This window comes from Engystomops pustulosus, chromosome 3, assembly GCF_040894005.1.
Source record: "Engystomops pustulosus chromosome 3, aEngPut4.maternal, whole genome shotgun sequence".
Classification (NCBI taxonomy): domain Eukaryota; kingdom Metazoa; phylum Chordata; class Amphibia; order Anura; family Leptodactylidae; genus Engystomops; species Engystomops pustulosus.
The window spans coordinates 225379486-225398138 of NC_092413.1; the positions used below are offsets into that span (position 1 = coordinate 225379486).

The following is an 18653-nucleotide window of genomic DNA, read 5'->3' on the forward strand; positions in this document are numbered from 1 at the left end:
TTAATATGCAAAATAGGCACAATGCTTAATGGTTACAAAAAGGTTAAAATAACAGACATACATAACAGCAAACAGTAAAATAAAAAGGGATAAAATAAAAGAAAAGACAGACCTCTTGCTAATTAGATTGGCATAAAGATCCGCGGTGGGGAAAACCGATGAAAATTTTGGAAGTCCTGCACGCTTGAAGGCATTCCCCATGGACCACACCCATTCAATGCTGGCATGTTACTTTTAACTACATAATCGATCCGCCCCCTCGGTCATGTGAGAGGGGTGTGGCTACACCTTAATCAAGATGGAAAATCAGGGACATTTTCCAAAATATGTTATATCTTTTCCCAAGAGTCCCCTGATAAGAAGACATGCCCACCACAGTTACCAGCATGAATTAACAAATCTAACAATACCAAACACCATTATTAAATGTTGGCCCAATTGTCTAATAAACGTTTTCTTGGCTTCCTTCCTCTCAAATCCTTTGGGCTTGACACCCCAGGACAATAAGGGGATACTGATCCAGATCCGTTGACCAGAAATTAAAATATTTGCTTTATGACTAAGTTTTCTTTGAAGTATAATTTTTCATGTTCTTAAGGAGTCATTTTAAGACACATGAAAAACCATGAGGCCCTTGGAGACAGCAAGTCTACCATTTCACAGGAAACTAATTAACACCTCCAAGGGACAGAGGAAACCAGTTACCAATTCTTTTGATAAGGGGGGGAAGAGAACAAAGGGGATCACAGAGGGGGTGGGATCTGTTGCCCTATGGTATATGTCCTTAATTACGTTATCTTATAGGGCAAAGGTGACTCTCCTATCATAAGAAGGGAACTCATAACCCATAATTTATGACACCTCTCCTTTTTAGAGATGGCATGGAAGATCGATCCACAGATCATCTCACAAGCCCATCTCCATGGCTCCCCACTGGTGACACAATACAAATATACAGCCGTTTCCACAACACCTATTCCCATTTTAAACAAATAGAGGTTCAAAGTTAGCTGGAGTTTAGTCTCAGGAATACCCAAAAATCCAGCTAGTGGTGTGTCCTGTCCAGCTAGTGGCTCTTCCAAGTTGCTATTCACATGTAAAACAGCCTCACACCTCTGGTCCTTTGTGGCCCATACACATGTTACAGAGACCGTCTCACTGGGCTCTCCTGTAACAATCTCTGGGCTGTAAGATAGCCCCATTGCCTCCTCTGCAGGGGTTACTAAATGTTCAGAACTCAGACTGATGTCTGAATCATGGACACTCGGACTGTTAGTGACCTCGGATACAACAGGTGTCATCAGGTCAGCTAAGAGCCCTGGCTCACCCTCACTACACACTACCTCATCCTTGTTAGAATATAACACATTATTATCATCACACATTGTTTGGTCAGTGCAAGGTACAGTACAACCAAAATGAGCACATATCACGTTGACATTATAGGACAGTTCAACTGTACTTGGGGAAATATCTGCAGAATCCTTGGATGCTAATTGCCCCAGGTCAGGCATCACCTCAGGCTCGTTTGAACCTATCACATTATCACTGTCCATTCCTGTATTGGTGGAAGAAACATTATAATTCAGAGTACATGGGGCCGGGTTTGATATCTCCTCTGCACTTGGGGAAATATCCGCCGAATGCTTGGATGCTAATGGCCCCAGGTCAGGCATCACCTCAGGCTCGTTTGAACCTATCACATTATCACTGTCCATTCCTGTATTGGTGGAAGAAACATTATAATTCAGAGTACATGGGGCCGGGTTTGATATCTCCTCTGCACTTGGGGAAATATCCGCCGAATGCTTGGATGCTAATGGCCCCAGGTCAGGCATCACCTCAGGCTCGTTTGAACCTATCACATTATCACTGTCCAGTTCTGTGTTGGTGTTAGAAACATTATAATTCAGAGAACCCAAGACTTGGACGTGATAAAACATTTCTGCGGCACTTGGAGGAATATCTGCAACATCCTTGGATACTATTCGCCCCAGATCCGGTACCACATCAAGACTCTTTGGACATAGCACAATGTCCTCATCATCACACACGCTAGGCTCCGTACCACCCAGTGTAGTACATGTGACGTTCACATTATTAGGCATTTCAACTGTGGTGGGAAAAACATCCACCACAGACTGGGAGACCAACTGCCCTGGATTAGTCCCCAGTAAAACATTAGTAGAAATCATCTCAGACTCCTGGACTTTCTTCGATCGACATCCAGATGCTATATCTCCATCAGGGTTGACTCTCCCAAACACAGAAGAAATAGGGAGCTTAGTTGTGGGGGTGTTCCTCGATCCCCCAAAACAAGTAGGGCTGTGGTGTCCCATTTGGTTGCATACACCACACCTACCAATATTAAACACAGACTGGGTGGGAGTAGAGGGGGCACCGGTGGTAGGCTTACCCTCCGTCCAGTCATCCTTAGTAGGCCTCCTCAGGGCTGCTACTGGCTTGGAAACAAAGGAATCCGCTATCCTTGCGGTCTTGTTTTCATCCTTAGGCTCTCGGGCCATTAAAGCTTGCTGCCCGATGCATTGGGCTGAAGAATTGCGCACCCGGAGACGGGCTAACTCCACTTGGAACTCCCTCTCAGCTTGACGATCTGCAAACTCTTTCTCCCTCTGGGCTTGAAGCTCTGCAAACTCTCGTTCCATCTGGGCTTGACGCTTTGCAATCTCCTGCTCACTCTGGCCTTGAAGCCTTGCTTGCTCTTGCTCCCTTAGTATTTGAAGCTCAGCCGACTTTTGATCCATCTGGGCTTCCCACTCCTCAAACTTTTGCTCAGCTTGACATTCTTGTAAAATACACCGTAAATGCGTTTCTGGGTCACACTCTTCCAGCAGTTGGAGAAGCAGTGCCCAGCTGGCGTCTCTTCCATTCGCCTTCTTATAAGTAGCCGCCATCTTAGCAGTTACTTGCCAAATAAAAGATAGAAAAGAAAAACAAGAGGGGAGGGGACTGTTTTGCAAGTATGTCTTACTACAATAAGCACTGAGTTTTTCCTTGTAGACTGGGGTACTCCTCGCAAGGATTCCACCAGTCCTTAAGTGCAAGGGTTAATTACTTAAACCAAGCACTTAACGCTCTATTACAAAAAAACTGTATCCCACCGCTGCCACCAATTTGTCACGAACCCGAGTCGCCGGGTTCCAAACACGGGGTTCGCGTACGCCAGGAGACCATGCAAATTAGCCCTAAGCTCCGCCCACTCACACAAAATGGCGTCCTTACGCTAATTCTTACTCCCCTAGCACACGGCAAACCCACTCAGTCTGAATTCTCATGTCAGGGAAACCAAACGCATTCAGATCCCAGACACTACACACGCACAGCCCAGGGGGCGCACAACCACACTATGTACCCCCCTACCACTTACGTGCCTATGGAACGCTACTACACAGGGCCACTCGGCACCCCGAAAGTCACCCGTTCCATACAACTCACTTTTCACGGCTGCCACCACTCGTAATTACGGCCTACGAGAAGCCCACACCAGGGCTGCACACATACACCCAGATACACACTCTTCTAGATGCAGTACAGTTCACCTGGACCCACACGGTCTATAGCTACTACTAGCACAAAGATATTCACACGGTAGCACGGCTTAGCGGTAATTCCCCTCTCCAGAGGTATGGGAACGTATAGAGCACAAGGAAAAACTTATTAAAGGACTATTTAATATGCAAAATAGGCACAATGCTTAATGGTTACAAAAAGGTTAAAATAACAGACATACATAACAGCAAACAGTAAAATAAAAAGGGATAAAATAAAAGAAAAGACAGACCTCTTGCTAATTAGATTGGCATAAAGATCCGCGGTGGGGAAAACCGATGAAAATTTTGGAAGTCCTGCACGCTTGAAGGCATTCCCCATGGACCACACCCATTCAATGCTGGCATGTTACTTTTAACTACATAATCGATCCGCCCCCTCGGTCATGTGAGAGGGGTGTGGCTACACCTTAATCAAGATGGAAAATCAGGGACATTTTCCAAAATATGTTATATCTTTTCCCAAGAGTCCCCTGATAAGAAGACATGCCCACCACAGTTACCAGCATGAATTAACAAATCTAACAATACCAAACACCATTATTAAATGTTGGCCCAATTGTCTAATAAACGTTTTCTTGGCTTCCTTCCTCTCAAATCCTTTGGGCTTGACACCCCAGGACAATAAGGGGATACTGATCCAGATCCGTTGACCAGAAATTAAAATATTTGCTTTATGACTAAGTTTTCTTTGAAGTATAATTTTTCATGTTCTTAAGGAGTCATTTTAAGACACATGAAAAACCATGAGGCCCTTGGAGACACCCAGTCTACCATTTCACAGGAAACTAATTAACACCTCCAAGGGACAGAGGAAACCAGTTACCAATTCTTTTGATAAGGGGGGGGAAGAGAACAAAGGGGATCACAGAGGGGGTGGGATCTGTTGCCCTATGGTATATGTCCTTAATTACGTTATCTTATAGGGCAAAGGTGACTCTCCTATCATAAGAAGGGAACTCATAACCCATAATTTATGACAGAGCGCATTCAAAATTTTGTTTTTTTCAAAACTTTATTTAAAAATTCATATTCTTTGTAATAAATGATAATACTGTCCCTCCGGATATCCTGCGGTGACTCGTCTCTAGACCATTTCATCTTGCCAGGCCACTACACCAGACCCATTGAAGTATTCCATATACTCATCCCGGTTCCTCTTTGCATCTCCATTTGGCTTGTGTGGTTGGATAGGTTGTAACGGGATGAGTCCCGGAGGACCAGACCTCCATTCCCCTGGGATGACTGAGCCATCGTCTGGGTTCTCCCGATCCAGCAGGCTTGCAGGCGCGTACTCTGCGCTATCGTTCCTCCTCAAGTAATTATGGAGCAGGCAACACGCCATGACCACCAGCTCTATCTTGTAGGGAGACAAGTTTATGGTTGTGTGGAATATTCGGAACCGGCTCAGTAGAAGTCCAAAGGCGTTTTCCACCACACGGTTTGCCCTGGAAAGCCGATAGTTGAAGATCTTCTTCTGCTCAGTTATGGCTTTTTGTGGGAAAGGCGTCAGAAGATGCTCATGTAACGCAAAGGACTCGTCCGTCACAAACACAAAGTTAAGGTTCTCCTTAGTTTCACCGGTCGGGGGCAGGTTCAACATTTTCTCCTTTAGTTTGTGGTAGAAGTGGGTTTGTTCGATGACCCCGCCGTCAGACATCCTCCCGTTCTTCCCCACGTCAATCATAATGAATTCATGCTCGGCGTTGACGATGGCCATGAGGACAATACTGAAGAAGCCTTTGTAGTTGTAGTAGAAGGAGCCGCTGTGTGGAGGGGGGTTGATGCGCACGTGCCGCCCTCCAAAGGCACCTCCGCAGTTTGGAAAGTTCCAGAAGTCTTCAAATTGTTTTGCGACTTCTTTCCATTGTTCCGGCTTTGTAGGAAACTGGAAGAGCAGAAGGAAAGGTTTCACGATGCGGAGAGTCGTATACTACACCGAGGATACAGACAGAATGATTCATATTGTACAGGAATAAGACTCGCTTCATGGAAGGTAAGAAGATGGCCGGGATGAAGGATGAAGGGATGACAAGAGCTTACAGTCTATGAGGATGAGGAGGGACAGAAGAGCTTACAGTCTATGAGGATGAGGGAGGACACAAGAGCTTACAGTCTATGAGGATGAGGGGGGACACAAGAGCTTACAGTCTATGAGGATGAGGGGGTGACACAAGAGCTTACAGTCTATGAGGATGAGGGGGGACACAAGAGCTTACAGTCTATGAGGATGAGGGGGTGACACAAGAGCTTACAGTCTATGAGGATGAGGGAGGACACAAGAGCTTACAGTCTATGAGGATGAGGGCGTGACACAAGAGCTTACAGTCTATGAGGATGAGGGGGGACACAAGAGCTTACAGTCTATGAGGATGAGGGGGGACACAAGAGCTTACAGTCTATGAGGATGAGGGGGTGACACAAGAGCTTACAGTCTATGAGGATGAGGGGGTGACACAAGAGCTTACAGTCTATGAGGATGAGGGGGTGACACAAGAGCTTACAGTCTATGAGGATGAGGGGGTGACACAAGAGCTTACAGTCTATGAGGATGAGGGGGTGACACAAGAGCTTACAGTCTATGAGGATGAGGGGGTGACACAAGAGCTTACAGTCTATGAGGATGAAGGGAGGACACAAGAGCTTACAGTCTATGAGGATGAGTAGGGGGACACAAGAGCTTACAGTCTATGAGGATGAGGGGAGGACACAAGAGCTTACAGTCTATGAGGATGAGGGGGTGACACAAGAGCTTACAGTCTATGAGGATGAGGGGGTGACACAAGAGATTACAGTCTATGAGGATGAGGGAGGTGACACAAGAGCTTGCAGTCTATGAGGATGAAGGGAGGACACAAGAGCTTACAGTCTATGAGGATGAGTAGGGTGACACAAGAGCTTACAGTCTATGAGGATGAGGGGAGGACACAAGAGCTTACAGTCTATGAGGATGAGGGGGTGACACAAGAGCTTACAGTCTATGAGGATGAGGGGGTGACACAAGAGCTTACAGTCTATGAGGATGAGGGGGTGACACAAGAGCTTACAGTCTATGAGGATGAGGGGGTGACACAAGAGCTTACAGTCTATGAGGATGAGGGGGTGACACAAGAGCTTACAGTCTATGAGGATGAGGGGGTGACACAAGAGCTTACAGTCTATGAGGATGAAGGGAGGACACAAGAGCTTACAGTCTATGAGGATGAGTAGGGTGACACAAGAGCTTACAGTCTATGAGGATGAGGGGAGGACACAAGAGCTTACAGTCTATGAGGATGAGGGGGTGACACAAGAGCTTACAGTCTATGAGGATGAGGGGGTGACACAAGAGCTTACAGTCTATGAGGATGAGGGGGTGACACAAGAGCTTACAGTCTATGAGGATGAGTAGGGTGACACAAGAGCTTACAGTCTATGAGGATGAGGGGGAACACAGGAGCTTACAGTCTATGAGGATGAGGGGGTGACACAAGAGCTTACAGTCTATGAGGATGAAGGGATGACACAAGAGCTTACAGTCTATGAGGATGAGGGGTTTACACAGGAGCTTACAGTCTATGAGGATGAGGGGTGACACAAGAGCTTACAGTCTATGAGGAGGTGTGGGGACACAAGAGCTTACAGTCTATGAGGGGGTGACACAAGAGCTTACAGTCTATGAGGATGAGGGGTCGACACAAGAGCTTACAGTCTATGAGGATGAGGGGGTGACACAAGAGCTTACAGTCTATGAGGATGAGGGGGTGACACAAGAGCTTACAGTCTATGAGGGGGTGACACAAGAGCTTACAGTCTATGAGGGGGTGACACAAGAGCTTACAGTCTATGAGGGGGTGACACAAGAGCTTACAGTCTATGAGGGGGTGACACAAGAGCTTACAGTCTATGAGGGGGTGACACAAGAGCTTACAGTCTATGAGGGGGTGACACAAGAGCTTACAGTCTATGAGGGGGTGACACAAGAGCTTACAGTCTATGAGGGGGTGACACAAGAGCTTACAGTCTATGAGGATGAGGGGGGACAGAAGAGCTTACTGTCTATGAGGATGAGAGGGACACAAGAGCTTACAGTCTATGAGGATGAGAGGGACACAAGAGCTTACAGTCTATGAGGATGAGAGGGACACAAGAGCTTACAGTCTATGAGGATGAGAGGGACAAAAGAGCTTACAGTCTATGAGGATGAGGAGGGACAGAAGAGCTTACAGTCTATGAGGATGAGGGGTGACACAAGATCTTACAGTCTATGAGGATGAGGGGTGACACAAGAGCTTACAGTCTATAAGGATGAGGGGGGGACACAAGAGCTTACAGTCTATGAGGATGAGGGGGTGACACAAGAGCTTACAGTCTATGAGGATGAGGGGGTGACACAAGAGCTTACAGTCTATGAGGATGAGGGGTGACACAAGAGCTTACAGTCTATGAGGATGAGGGGGGGTGAAACAAGAGCTTACAGTGTATGAGGATGAGGGGATGACACAAGAGCTTACAATCTATGAGGATGAGGGGTTGACACAAGAGCTTACAGTCTATGAGGATGAGGGGTTGACATAAGAGCTTACAGTCTATGAGGATGAGGGGGTGACACAAGAGCTTACAGTCTATGAGGATGAGGGGAGGAAACAAGAGCTTACAGTCTATGAGGATGAAGGGATGACACAAGAGCTTACAGTCTATGAGGATGAGGAGGGACACAAGAGCTTACAGTCTATGAGGATGAGAGGGACACAAGAGCTTACAGTCTATGAGGATGAGGAGGGACAGAAGAGCTTACATTCTTTGAGGATGAGGGGTGACACAAGAGCTTACAGTCTATGAGGATGAGGGGTGACACAAGAGCTTACAGTCTATGAAAATGAGGGGGTGACACAAGAGCTTACAGTCTATGAGGATGAGGGGGGACACAAGAGCTTACAGTCTATGAGGATGAGGGGGGGTGACACAAGAGCTTACAGTGTATGAGGATGAGGGGTGACACAAGAGCTTACAGTCTATGAGGATGAAGGGGTGACACAAGAGCTTACAGTCTATGAGGATGAGAGGGACACAAGAGCTTACAGTCTATGAGGATGAGGGGGAGACACAAGAGCTTACAGTCTATGAGGATGAGAGGGACACAAGAGCTTACAGTCTATGAGGATGAGGGGGAGACACAAGAGCTTACAGTGTATGAGGATGAGGGGATGACACAAGAGCTTACAGTCTATGAGGGGTGACACAAGAGATTACAGTCTATGAGGATGAGGGGGTGACACAAGAGCTTACAGTCTATGAGGATGAGGGGGTGACACAAGAGCTTACAGTCTATGAGGATGAGGGGTGACACAAGAGCTTACAGTCTATGAGGATGAGGGGGGGGTGAAACAAGAGCTTACAGTCTATGAGGATGAGGGGTGACACAAGAGCTTACAGTCTATGAGGATGAGGGGTTGACACAAGAGATTACAGTCTATGAGGATGAGGGGTTGACACAAGAGATTACAGTCTATGAGGATGAGGGGTTGACACAAGAGCTTACAGTCTATGAGGATGAGGGGATGACACAAGAGCTTACAGTCTATGAGGATGAGGGGGTGACACAAGAGCTTATAGTCTATGAGGGGTTGACACAAGAGCTTACAGTCTATGAGGATGAGAGGGGTGACACAAGAGCTTACAGTCTTTGAGGATGAGGGGGGACACAAGAGCTTACAGTCTATGAGGAGGAGGGGGTGACACAAGAGCTTACAGTCTATGAGGATGAAGGGGAGTGAAACAAGAGCTTACAGTCTATGAGGATGAGGGGGCGGTGACACAAGAGCTTACAGTCTATGAGGATGAGGGGGTGACACAAGAGCTTACAGTCTATGAGGTTGAGGGGGACACAAGAGCTTACAGTGTATGAGGATGAGGGGATGACACAAGAGCTTACAGTCTATGAGGATGAGGGGGCGGTGACACAAGAGCTTACAGTCTATGAGGATGAGGGGGGGGGTGACACAAGAGCTTACAGTCTATGAGGATGAGGGGTTAAACAAGAGATTACAGTCTATGAGGATGAGGTGGTGACACAAGAGCTTATAGTCTATGAGGATGAAGGGATGACACAAGAGATTACAGTCTATGAGGATGAGGAGGTGACACAAGAGGTTACAGTCTATGAGGATGAGGGAAGACACAAGAGCTTACAGTCTATGAGGATGAGGAGGTGACACAAGAGGTTACAGTTAGAGATGAGCGAACATACTCGTCCGAGCTTGATGCTCGATCGAGCATTAGCGTACTCGTAACTGCTCGTTGCTCGGACGAGTATTTCGCCCGCTCGAGAAAATGGCAGCTCCCGCCGTTTTGCTTTTTGGCGGCCAGAAACAGAGCCAATCACAAGCCAGGAGACTCTGCACTCCACCCAGCATGACGTGGTACCCTTACACGTCGATAGCAGTGGTTGGCTGGCCAGATCAGGTGACCCTGGGATAGACTAGCCGCTGCCCGCGCTGCTCGGATCATTCTCTGTCTGGATGCCGCTAGGGAGAGAGCTGCTGCTGCTCAGGGAAAGCGTTAGGGTGTTCTATTAGCTTACTGTTAGGCAGGAGTGATTCTAAAAGAACCCAACAGCCCTTCTTAGGGCTACAATAACGTTATAATTTTTTTTTTTTTTTATTTGCAGCTAGTACCATATTGTGAGGAATTAGCAGGGGGACTTGCTCCCGTTGTGTTTAGCTCTTAGTGACACACATATCCACCTCAAACACCAAAGTGGGAAAATTTATTAGGGGTTTGAGTAGAATTAGGCACAGTCTGCCAGTTTCTTTTTATTTTACGTTTATTTTTTTCATAACTCAGCGTCATCTCATCTGGCATAGTAGTGTGCTGTAATACTTGGCTAGAAAATAGCCATAGGAGAATCCAAACGTCTTAATTACGCCTACAGTAGCGTTATATATATTTGATTTCTGGTTGATCTGCTGGTGGCTGTACTTGCTGCAGTGCATCTACTATCAAATTGGGAGCAATTTGGAGTCAGACTTGCGACCACTGTGTTTTAGTGACGCACATATCCATCGCAAAGACCGAAGTGGGAAAATTTATTAGGGCCCGGGGTTGTATTTCAACTAGGCACAGTCTGCCATTTCCTTTTTTATTTTACGTTTATTTTTTTCATAACTCAGCGTCATCTCTTCTGGCATAGTAGTGTGCTGTAATACTTGGCTAGAAAATAGCCATAGCAATAGGATAGCATCGTTTGGTTTTAAAAACTAAAAAACACAAAAAAAAACAAAAAACAAAAAAAAAAGTTAAAAAAAAAATACAAGTTATAACTCTCATTTTCAAAATGTTTAACCCGAGGGCTAGGGGTAGAGGACGAGGGCGGGGACGTGGGCGTCCAACTACTGCAGGGGTCAGAGGCCGTGGTCCTGGGCGGGGTGAGACACCACCTGCTTATGAGGGAGCAGGGGAACGCCGCAGAGCTACACTCCCTAGGTTCATGTCTGAAGTTACTGGGAATCGTGGTAGAGCACTGTTGAGGCCAGAACAGTGCGAACAAGTGATGTCGTGGATTGCCGACAATGCTCCGAGCAATTTGTCCACCAGTCAGTCTTCCACGCAGTCCACCCATGTCACCGAAATCGGCACTCCTCCAGCTCCTGCACCTCAGCCTCCTCCCCCCCAGTCTGCCCCCTCCCAGCAAAATTTGCCATTTGAACCGGCATACTCTGAGGAACTGTTTTCTGGACCCTTCCCACAGTCACAAACCACTTGTCCGGTTGCTGATGAGCAATTTTCCGATGCCCAGGTTTTCCACCAGTCGCAGTCTGTGGGTGATGATGACCTTGTTGACGTAGTGGAAGAAGTGTGTAAAGAGGTGTCCGACGATGAGGAGACACGGTTGTCAGACAGTGGGGAAGTTGTTGTCAGGGCAGGAAGTCCGAGGGGGGAGCAGACTGAGGGATCGGAGGATGATGAGGTGACAGACCCAAGCTGGGTTGAGAGGCCGGGTGAACACAGTGCTTCTGAGACGGAGGAGAGTCCTCGACCAGAACAGGTTGGAAGAGGCAGTGGTGGGGCCAGACGGAGAGGCAGGGCCAGAGCTGGTGCATCAGCGCCAAATGTGTCAACTAGTGAAGCTCCCGTGGCGAGGGCTCCTGCGGCGAGGGCTAGATTTTCAGAAGTCTGGAGGTTCTTTAAGGAAACACCGGATGACCGACGGACTGTGGTGTGCCACATTTGCCAAACCAGGATCAGCAGGGGTTCCACCACTACTAGCTTAACTACCACCAGTATGCGCAGGCATATGAATGCTAAACACCCCACTCAGTGGCAACAAGCGCGTTCACCTCCGGCCGTGCACACCACTGCTCCTTCCCCTGTGTCAGCTGATAGTCAGCCCCCTGCCCAGGACCCTGCCACAAAAACCCCATCGTCACCTCCACGATCCTCCACAGCATCCACCAGCGTTCAGCTCTCCATACCCCAGACGCTGGAGCGGAAACGCAAATATAGTGCAACCCACCCGCACGCCCAAGCCCTTAATGTGCACATCTCCAGATTGCTAAGCCTGGAGATGCTGCCCTATAGGCTAGTAGAGACCGAGGCCTTTCGCAGCCTCATGGCGGCGGCCGCCCCTCGGTATTCGGTCCCCAGCCGCCACTACTTTTCCCGATGTGCCGTCCCAGCCCTGCACCAGCACGTGTCAGACAACATAATCCGTGCCCTGACCAACGCCGTTTCTGACAAGGTCCACCTGACCACGGACACGTGGACGAGTGCTGCCGGGCAGGGCCACTATATATCTCTGACGGCACATTGGGTTAACTTGGTGGAGGCTGGGACCGAGTCTGACCCTGCGGCTGGTCATATACTGCCGACGCCGAGGATTGCGGGGCCTACCTCGGTCCAGGTGTTTGAGGCCTACTATGCCTCCTCCTCCTCCCACCCCTCCTCCACCTCCTCCTCCGAACGACCATCCGTGGGCATGGCGCCATCAGTCGGTAGCTCTAGGCACAGCAGCAGTGCCGTCGCTAAGCGACAGCAGGCGGTGCTCAAACTGCTGAGCCTAGGCGATAAAAGGCACACCGCCCAAGAACTATTACAGGGCATCACGGCGCAGACTGATCTGTGGCTGGCACCGCTGAACCTGAAGCCAGGCATGGTTGTGTGTGACAACGGCCGTAACCTGGTGGCGGCTCTGCAACTCGGCAGACTGACACATGTGCCATGCCTGGCCCATGTGTTAAATCTGATAGTTCAGCGTTTCCTCAAGACATACCCCAATCTGTCTGATTTGCTCACGAAGGTGCGCCGCATCTGTGCGCATTTCAGGAAGTCCAGCACAGATGCTGCCACTCTCAGGGCAGCGCAGCGCCGCCTCCAACTGCCCGCTCACCGACTGTTGTGCGACGTGCCCACGAGGTGGAATTCAACACAGACCATGTTATCCAGAGTTTACCAGCAGCGCCGAGCGATTGTAGACTGCCAGATGTCAACTTCCACCAGAACTGGTAGTCAGGTCAGTCAGCTTCCTCAAGTCTACAATGAGGAGTGGACGTGGATGTCTGATATCTGTCAGGTGCTGAGTAACTTTGAGGAGTCAACACAGATGGTCAGTGGCGATGCCGCCATCATCAGCCTCACCATCCCGCTGCTTGGCCTGTTGAAAAACTCTCTGGTCAGCATGAAGTCGGAAGCTTTGCGCTCCTCACAAGAGACAGGGGAAGAAGATTCCCTTGTTGATAGCCAAAGCACCCTTAGGTCTGTTTCTCAGCGCATATCGGAGGAGGTGGAGGTGGAGGAGGATGAGGAGGAAGAGGAGGAGAATGTTGGCGAGACACAAGAGGGGACCATTGTTGAGTCCTACACTGTTGAGCGTGTATGGGCAGAAGAAGAGGAGTTGGAGGAGTTGGAGGAGGAGGAAATGGACAGTCAGGCCAGTGAGGGGAGTGAATTCTTACGCGTTGGTACTCTGGCGCATATGGCAGATTTCATGCTAGGCTGCCTATCCCGTGACCCTCGCGTTCAAAGAATTTATTCCAGCACCGATTACTGGGTGTTCACTCTCCTGGACCCACGGTACAAGCAAAATCTTTCCACTCTCATCCCTGGAGAGGAAAGGAGTGTGAGAATGCATGAATACCAGCAGGCCCTGGTGCACAAGCTGAAACAGTATTTCCCTTCTGACAGCGCTAGCGGCAGAGTGCGTAGTTCTGCGGGACAAGTAGCGAGGGAGAGTAGGCGAGCAGGCAGCTTGTCCAGCACTGGCAAGGGTACGCTTTACAAGGCTTTTGCCAGCTTTATGTCACCCCAGCAAGACACTGTCACCTGTCCCCAGTCTCGGCAGAGTAGGGCTGATCTTTACAGAAAGATGGTGAGGGAGTACGTAGCTGACCATACCATCGTCCTAAATGATCACACAGCTCCCTACAACTACTGGGTTTCAAAGCTGGACATGTGGCACGAACTGGCGCTCTACGCCTTGGAGGTTCTTGCCTGCCCTGCCGCTAGCGTCTTGTCAGAGCGGGTTTTCAGTGCAGCTGGTGGCATCATCACCGATAAGCGTACACGCCTGTCGCCTGACAGCGCTGACAGGCTGACGCTTATCAAGATGAATAAAGCCTGGATTTCTCATAATTTCAAATCTCCAGCAGGTGAAGGAAGCTCAACCTGAATAATTTATCCACTCCTCCTCCTCCTCATTTTCCTCCTTCTCCTCCTCTTTCTACAGTAAAGCAGAGGAAACTGGCTGTTTTTTGACAGGGCCCACTGGCTCTAGGTATAGTACTTTATGCATTTAATTTTTCTGGAGGGCCACCGACACGGTCCTCTGTTTTAAACAATTTTTGGGAGTGCCACATACAGGCACTCAATCTATTCCATTTTTCTGGAGGGCCACCTACCTGCTCCTCTGGTTTAAAAACTTTTTTGGACTGCCACATACAGGCACTCAATCTATTCCATTTTTCTGGAGGGCCACCTACCTGCTCCTCTGGTTTAAAAACTTTTTTGGACTGCCACATACAGGCACTCAATCTATTCCATTTTTCTGGAGGGCCACCTACCTGCTCCTCTGGTTTGAAAACTTTTTTGGACTGCCACATACAGGCACTCAATCTATTCCATTTTTCTGGAGGGCCACCTACCTGCTCCTCTGGTTTGAAAACTTTTTTGGACTGCCACATACAGGCACTCAATCTATTCCATTTTTCTGGAGGGCCACCTACCTGCTCCTCTGGTTTGAAAACTTTTTTGGACTGCCACATACAGGCACTCAATCTATTCCATTTTTCTGGAGGGCCACCTACCTGCTCCTCTGGTTTAAAAACTTTTTTGGACTGCCACATACAGGCACTCAATCTATTCCATTTTTCTGGAGGGCCACCTACCTGCTCCTCTGGTTTGAAACATTTTTTGGACTGCCACATACAGGCACTCAATCTATTCCATTTTTCTGGAGGGCCACCTACCTGCTCCTCTGGTTTGAAAACTTTTTTGGACTGCCACATACAGGCACTCAATCTATTCCATTTTTCTGGAGGGCCACCTACCTGCTCCTCTGGTTTGAAAAATTTTTTGGACTGCCACATACAGGCACTATCCAAATTGAATTGTCTCCATAGCAGCCTCCACACGTTGTCTCCATTGCTACCTCCAAAAGTCGTCCATATAGCTGCCTCCATACATCGTCCCTTTATCAAACGAGGTGTGTCAGGCCGAAATTTGGGTTGTTTTCATGGATTCCACATCAAAGTTGTTAACTTTGTCGCCACCCTGCTGTGTTATCCACAAAATACACTGGCAAACTTTTATCATGTACCAATATTATTTGAGCGCTTCTTGCTCACCTCCTTTGGTTCCTCTCTGCTACCCATTGGTTTGAAGCCTGAGTCCATTTAGGGTGTGTCGCCATGCCACTCTCTAGCCTTCCGCTGCTGCCGCTGCCTCTGCACCATTTACGGATATTATTTCAGCGCTTCTTGCGCATCTGTTTACATTCCCCTCACCTGCCATATCCTAAACTTATAAGAACGCTGCTACACTTGATCTTATACAAAAGGTTCTTAGAAGTGCTGTTTGGGGAGTAGCCTAGAGACAGGGGCTTGGATTGGCGAAAGCTCGCCTAGCAGCGGAGCGCCAGCTCCATGCGCATCATGCGCTTCTTGCGCATCTGTTTACATTCCCCTCACCCGCTATATCCCAAACTTATAAGAACGCTACTACACTTAACTTGGTGCAGGCTGGGACCGAGTCTGACCCTGGGGCTGGTCATATACTGCCGACGCAGAGGATTGCGGGGCCTACCTCGGTCCAGGTCTCAAAGGCCTACTATACCTCCTCCCACCCCTCCTCCACCTCCTCCTCCTCCGAATTACCATCCGTGGGCATGGCGCCATCAGTCGGTAGCTCTAGGCACAGCAGCAGTGCCGTTGCTAAGAGACAGCAGGCGGTGCTCAAACTGCTGAGCCTAGGTGATAAAAGGCACACCGCCCAAGAGCTATTGCAGGGCATTCCACATCAAACTTGTTAACTTTGTCGCCACCCTGCTGTGTAAGCCACAAAATATACTGGAAAACTTTTTTCATTTACGGATATTATTTCAGCGCTTCTTGCGCAGATGTTTACATTCCCCTCACCCGCCATATCCCAAACTTATAAGAACGCTACTACACTTGATCTTATCCGAAAGGTTCTTAGAAGTGCTGTTTGGGGAGTAGCCTAGAGACAGGGGCTTGGATTGGCGAAAGCTCGCCTGGCAGCGGAGCGCCAGTTCCATCTCAAGATCCAACTAACATAGTTTTAACTGCAGCACCTTTAATCTACTACTAGTTCACTGCCTCCATACATCGTCCCCTTATCAAACGAGCTGTGTCAGGCAGAATTTTGGATTGTTTTCATGGCTTCCATGTTAACTTTGTCGCCACCCTGCTGTGTAATCCACAAAATATACTGGCAAACTTTTATCATGTACCAATATTATTTGAGCGCTTCTTGCTCACCTCCTTTGGTTCCTCTCTGCCACCCATTGGATGGAAGCCTGAGTCCATTTAGGGTATGTCGCCATGCCACTCTCTAGCCTTCCGCTGCTGCCGCTGCCTCTGCATGCCGTCCCCTATAGTGTCAGGGTCAATTATTGCATGTTTTAGATGCTATCTAGCTTCATTCGGTCACTCTGTCATGGCCATGCTGTTGCCCATAATTTTGGCATAATGGTGCATTTAAGCAGCCTCAGAGGCATCCATGCATGCTGCCCCTGCTGTTTCCTGTCCATTTCCGTGGTGTTTCCATCCTTTTCTGAGGTTCCCAGGTGTTTGGCCAAGCTTCCCTGTGCAGAGCCTTGGTCCCCTTGAAAAATGCTCGAGTCTCCCATTGACTTCAATGGGGTTCGTTATTCGAGACGAGCACTCGAGCATCGGGAAAAGTTCGTCTCGAATAACGAGTACCCGAGCATTTTAGTGCTCGCTCATCTCTAGTTACAGTCTATGAGGATGAGGGGATGACACAAGAGCTTACAGTCTATGAGGATGAAGGGGGGTGAAACAAGAGCTTACAGTCTATGAGGATGAGGGGGGGTGAAGCAAGAGCTTACAGTCTATGAGGATGAGGGGGGGTGAAACAAGAGCTTACAGTCTATGAGGATGAGGGGTTGACACAAGAGCTTACAGTCTATGAGGATGAGGGGTGACACAAGAGCTTACAGTCTATGAGGTTGAGGGGGACACAAGAGCTTACAGTCTATGAGGATGAGGGGGGACACAAGAGCTTACAGTCTATGAGGATGAGGGGATGACACAAGAGCTTACAGTCTATGAGGATGAGGGGGGGTGACACAAGAGCTTACAGTCTATGAGGATGAGGGGGGGGGGTGACACAAGAGCTTACAGTCTATGAGGATGAGGGGTTACACAAGAGATTACAGTCTATGAGGATGAAGGGATGACACAAGAGCTTATAGTCTATGAGGATGAAGGGATGACACAAGAGCTTACAGTCTATGAGGATGAGGTGGTGTCACAAGAGCTTACAGTCTATGAGGATGAGGGGGGCACAAGAGCTTACAGTCTATGAGGATGAGGTGGTGACACAAGAGGTTACAGTCTATGAGGATGAGGTGGTGACACAAGAGGTTACAGTCTATGAGGATGAGGTGGTGACACAAGAGCTTACAGTCTATGAGGATGAGGTGGTGACACAAGAGCTTACAGACTATGAGGATGAGGGGGAACACAAGAGCTTATAGTCAATGAGGATGAAGGGATGACACAAGAGCTTACAGTCTATGGGGATGTAGGGATGACACAAGAGCTTACAGTCTATGAGGATGAGGTGGTGACACAAGAGCTTACAGTCTATGAGGATGAGTGGGTGACAAAAGAGCTTACAGTCTATGAGGATGAGGGGGTGACAAAAGAGCTTACAGTCTGAGAATGAGGGGGTGACACAAGAGCTTACAGTCTATGAGGATGAGGGGGTGTCACGAGAGCTTACAGTCTATGAGGATGAGGGGGTGACACAAGAGCTTACAGTCTATGAGGATGAGGGGGGGGGGTGACTCAAGAGCTTATAGTCTATGAGGATGAGGGGGGGTGACACAAGAGCTTACAGTCTATGAGGATGAGGGGGGGGGGGGGTGACACAAGACCTTACAATCTATAAGGATAAGGGGGGGGGACACAAGAGCTTACAGTCTATGAGGATTAGGGGATGACACAAGAGCGTACACTCTATGAGGATGAGGGGGTGACAAAAGAGCTTACAGTCTATGAGGATGAGGGGGTGACACAAGAGCTTACAGTCTATGAGGATGAAGGAGGGACAAAAGAGCTTACAATCTATAAGGATGAGGGGGGGGGGGGACACAAGAGCTTTCAGTGTATGAGGATGAGGGGGGGACACAAGAGCTTACACTCTATGAGGATGAAGGGATGACACAAGAGCTTACAGTCTATGAGGATGAGGGCGTGACAAAAGAGCTTACAGTCTATGAGGATTAGGGGATGACACAAGAGCGTACACTCTATGAGGATGAGGGGGTGACAAAAGAGCTTACAGTCTATGAGGATGAGGGGGTGACACAAGAGCTTATAGTCTATGAGGATGAAGGAGGGAAAC

The 18653-nt window shown here is 48.5% G+C and overlaps 1 protein-coding gene across 1 annotated transcript in view; it reads right to left on the bottom strand.

Moving 5' to 3' along the window:
- Positions 1-4565: 4565 nt before the first annotated feature.
- Positions 4566-18653, bottom strand: part of LOC140122742 (uncharacterized) — a 15114-nt gene continuing 1026 nt past the window's right edge. The window contains exon 2 of the mRNA XM_072143905.1: positions 4566-5457. Within this exon, the coding sequence (XP_072000006.1) occupies positions 4657-5457 (801 nt within the window). The 3' untranslated portion in view covers positions 4566-4656. The remainder of the gene's footprint in view (positions 5458-18653) is intronic.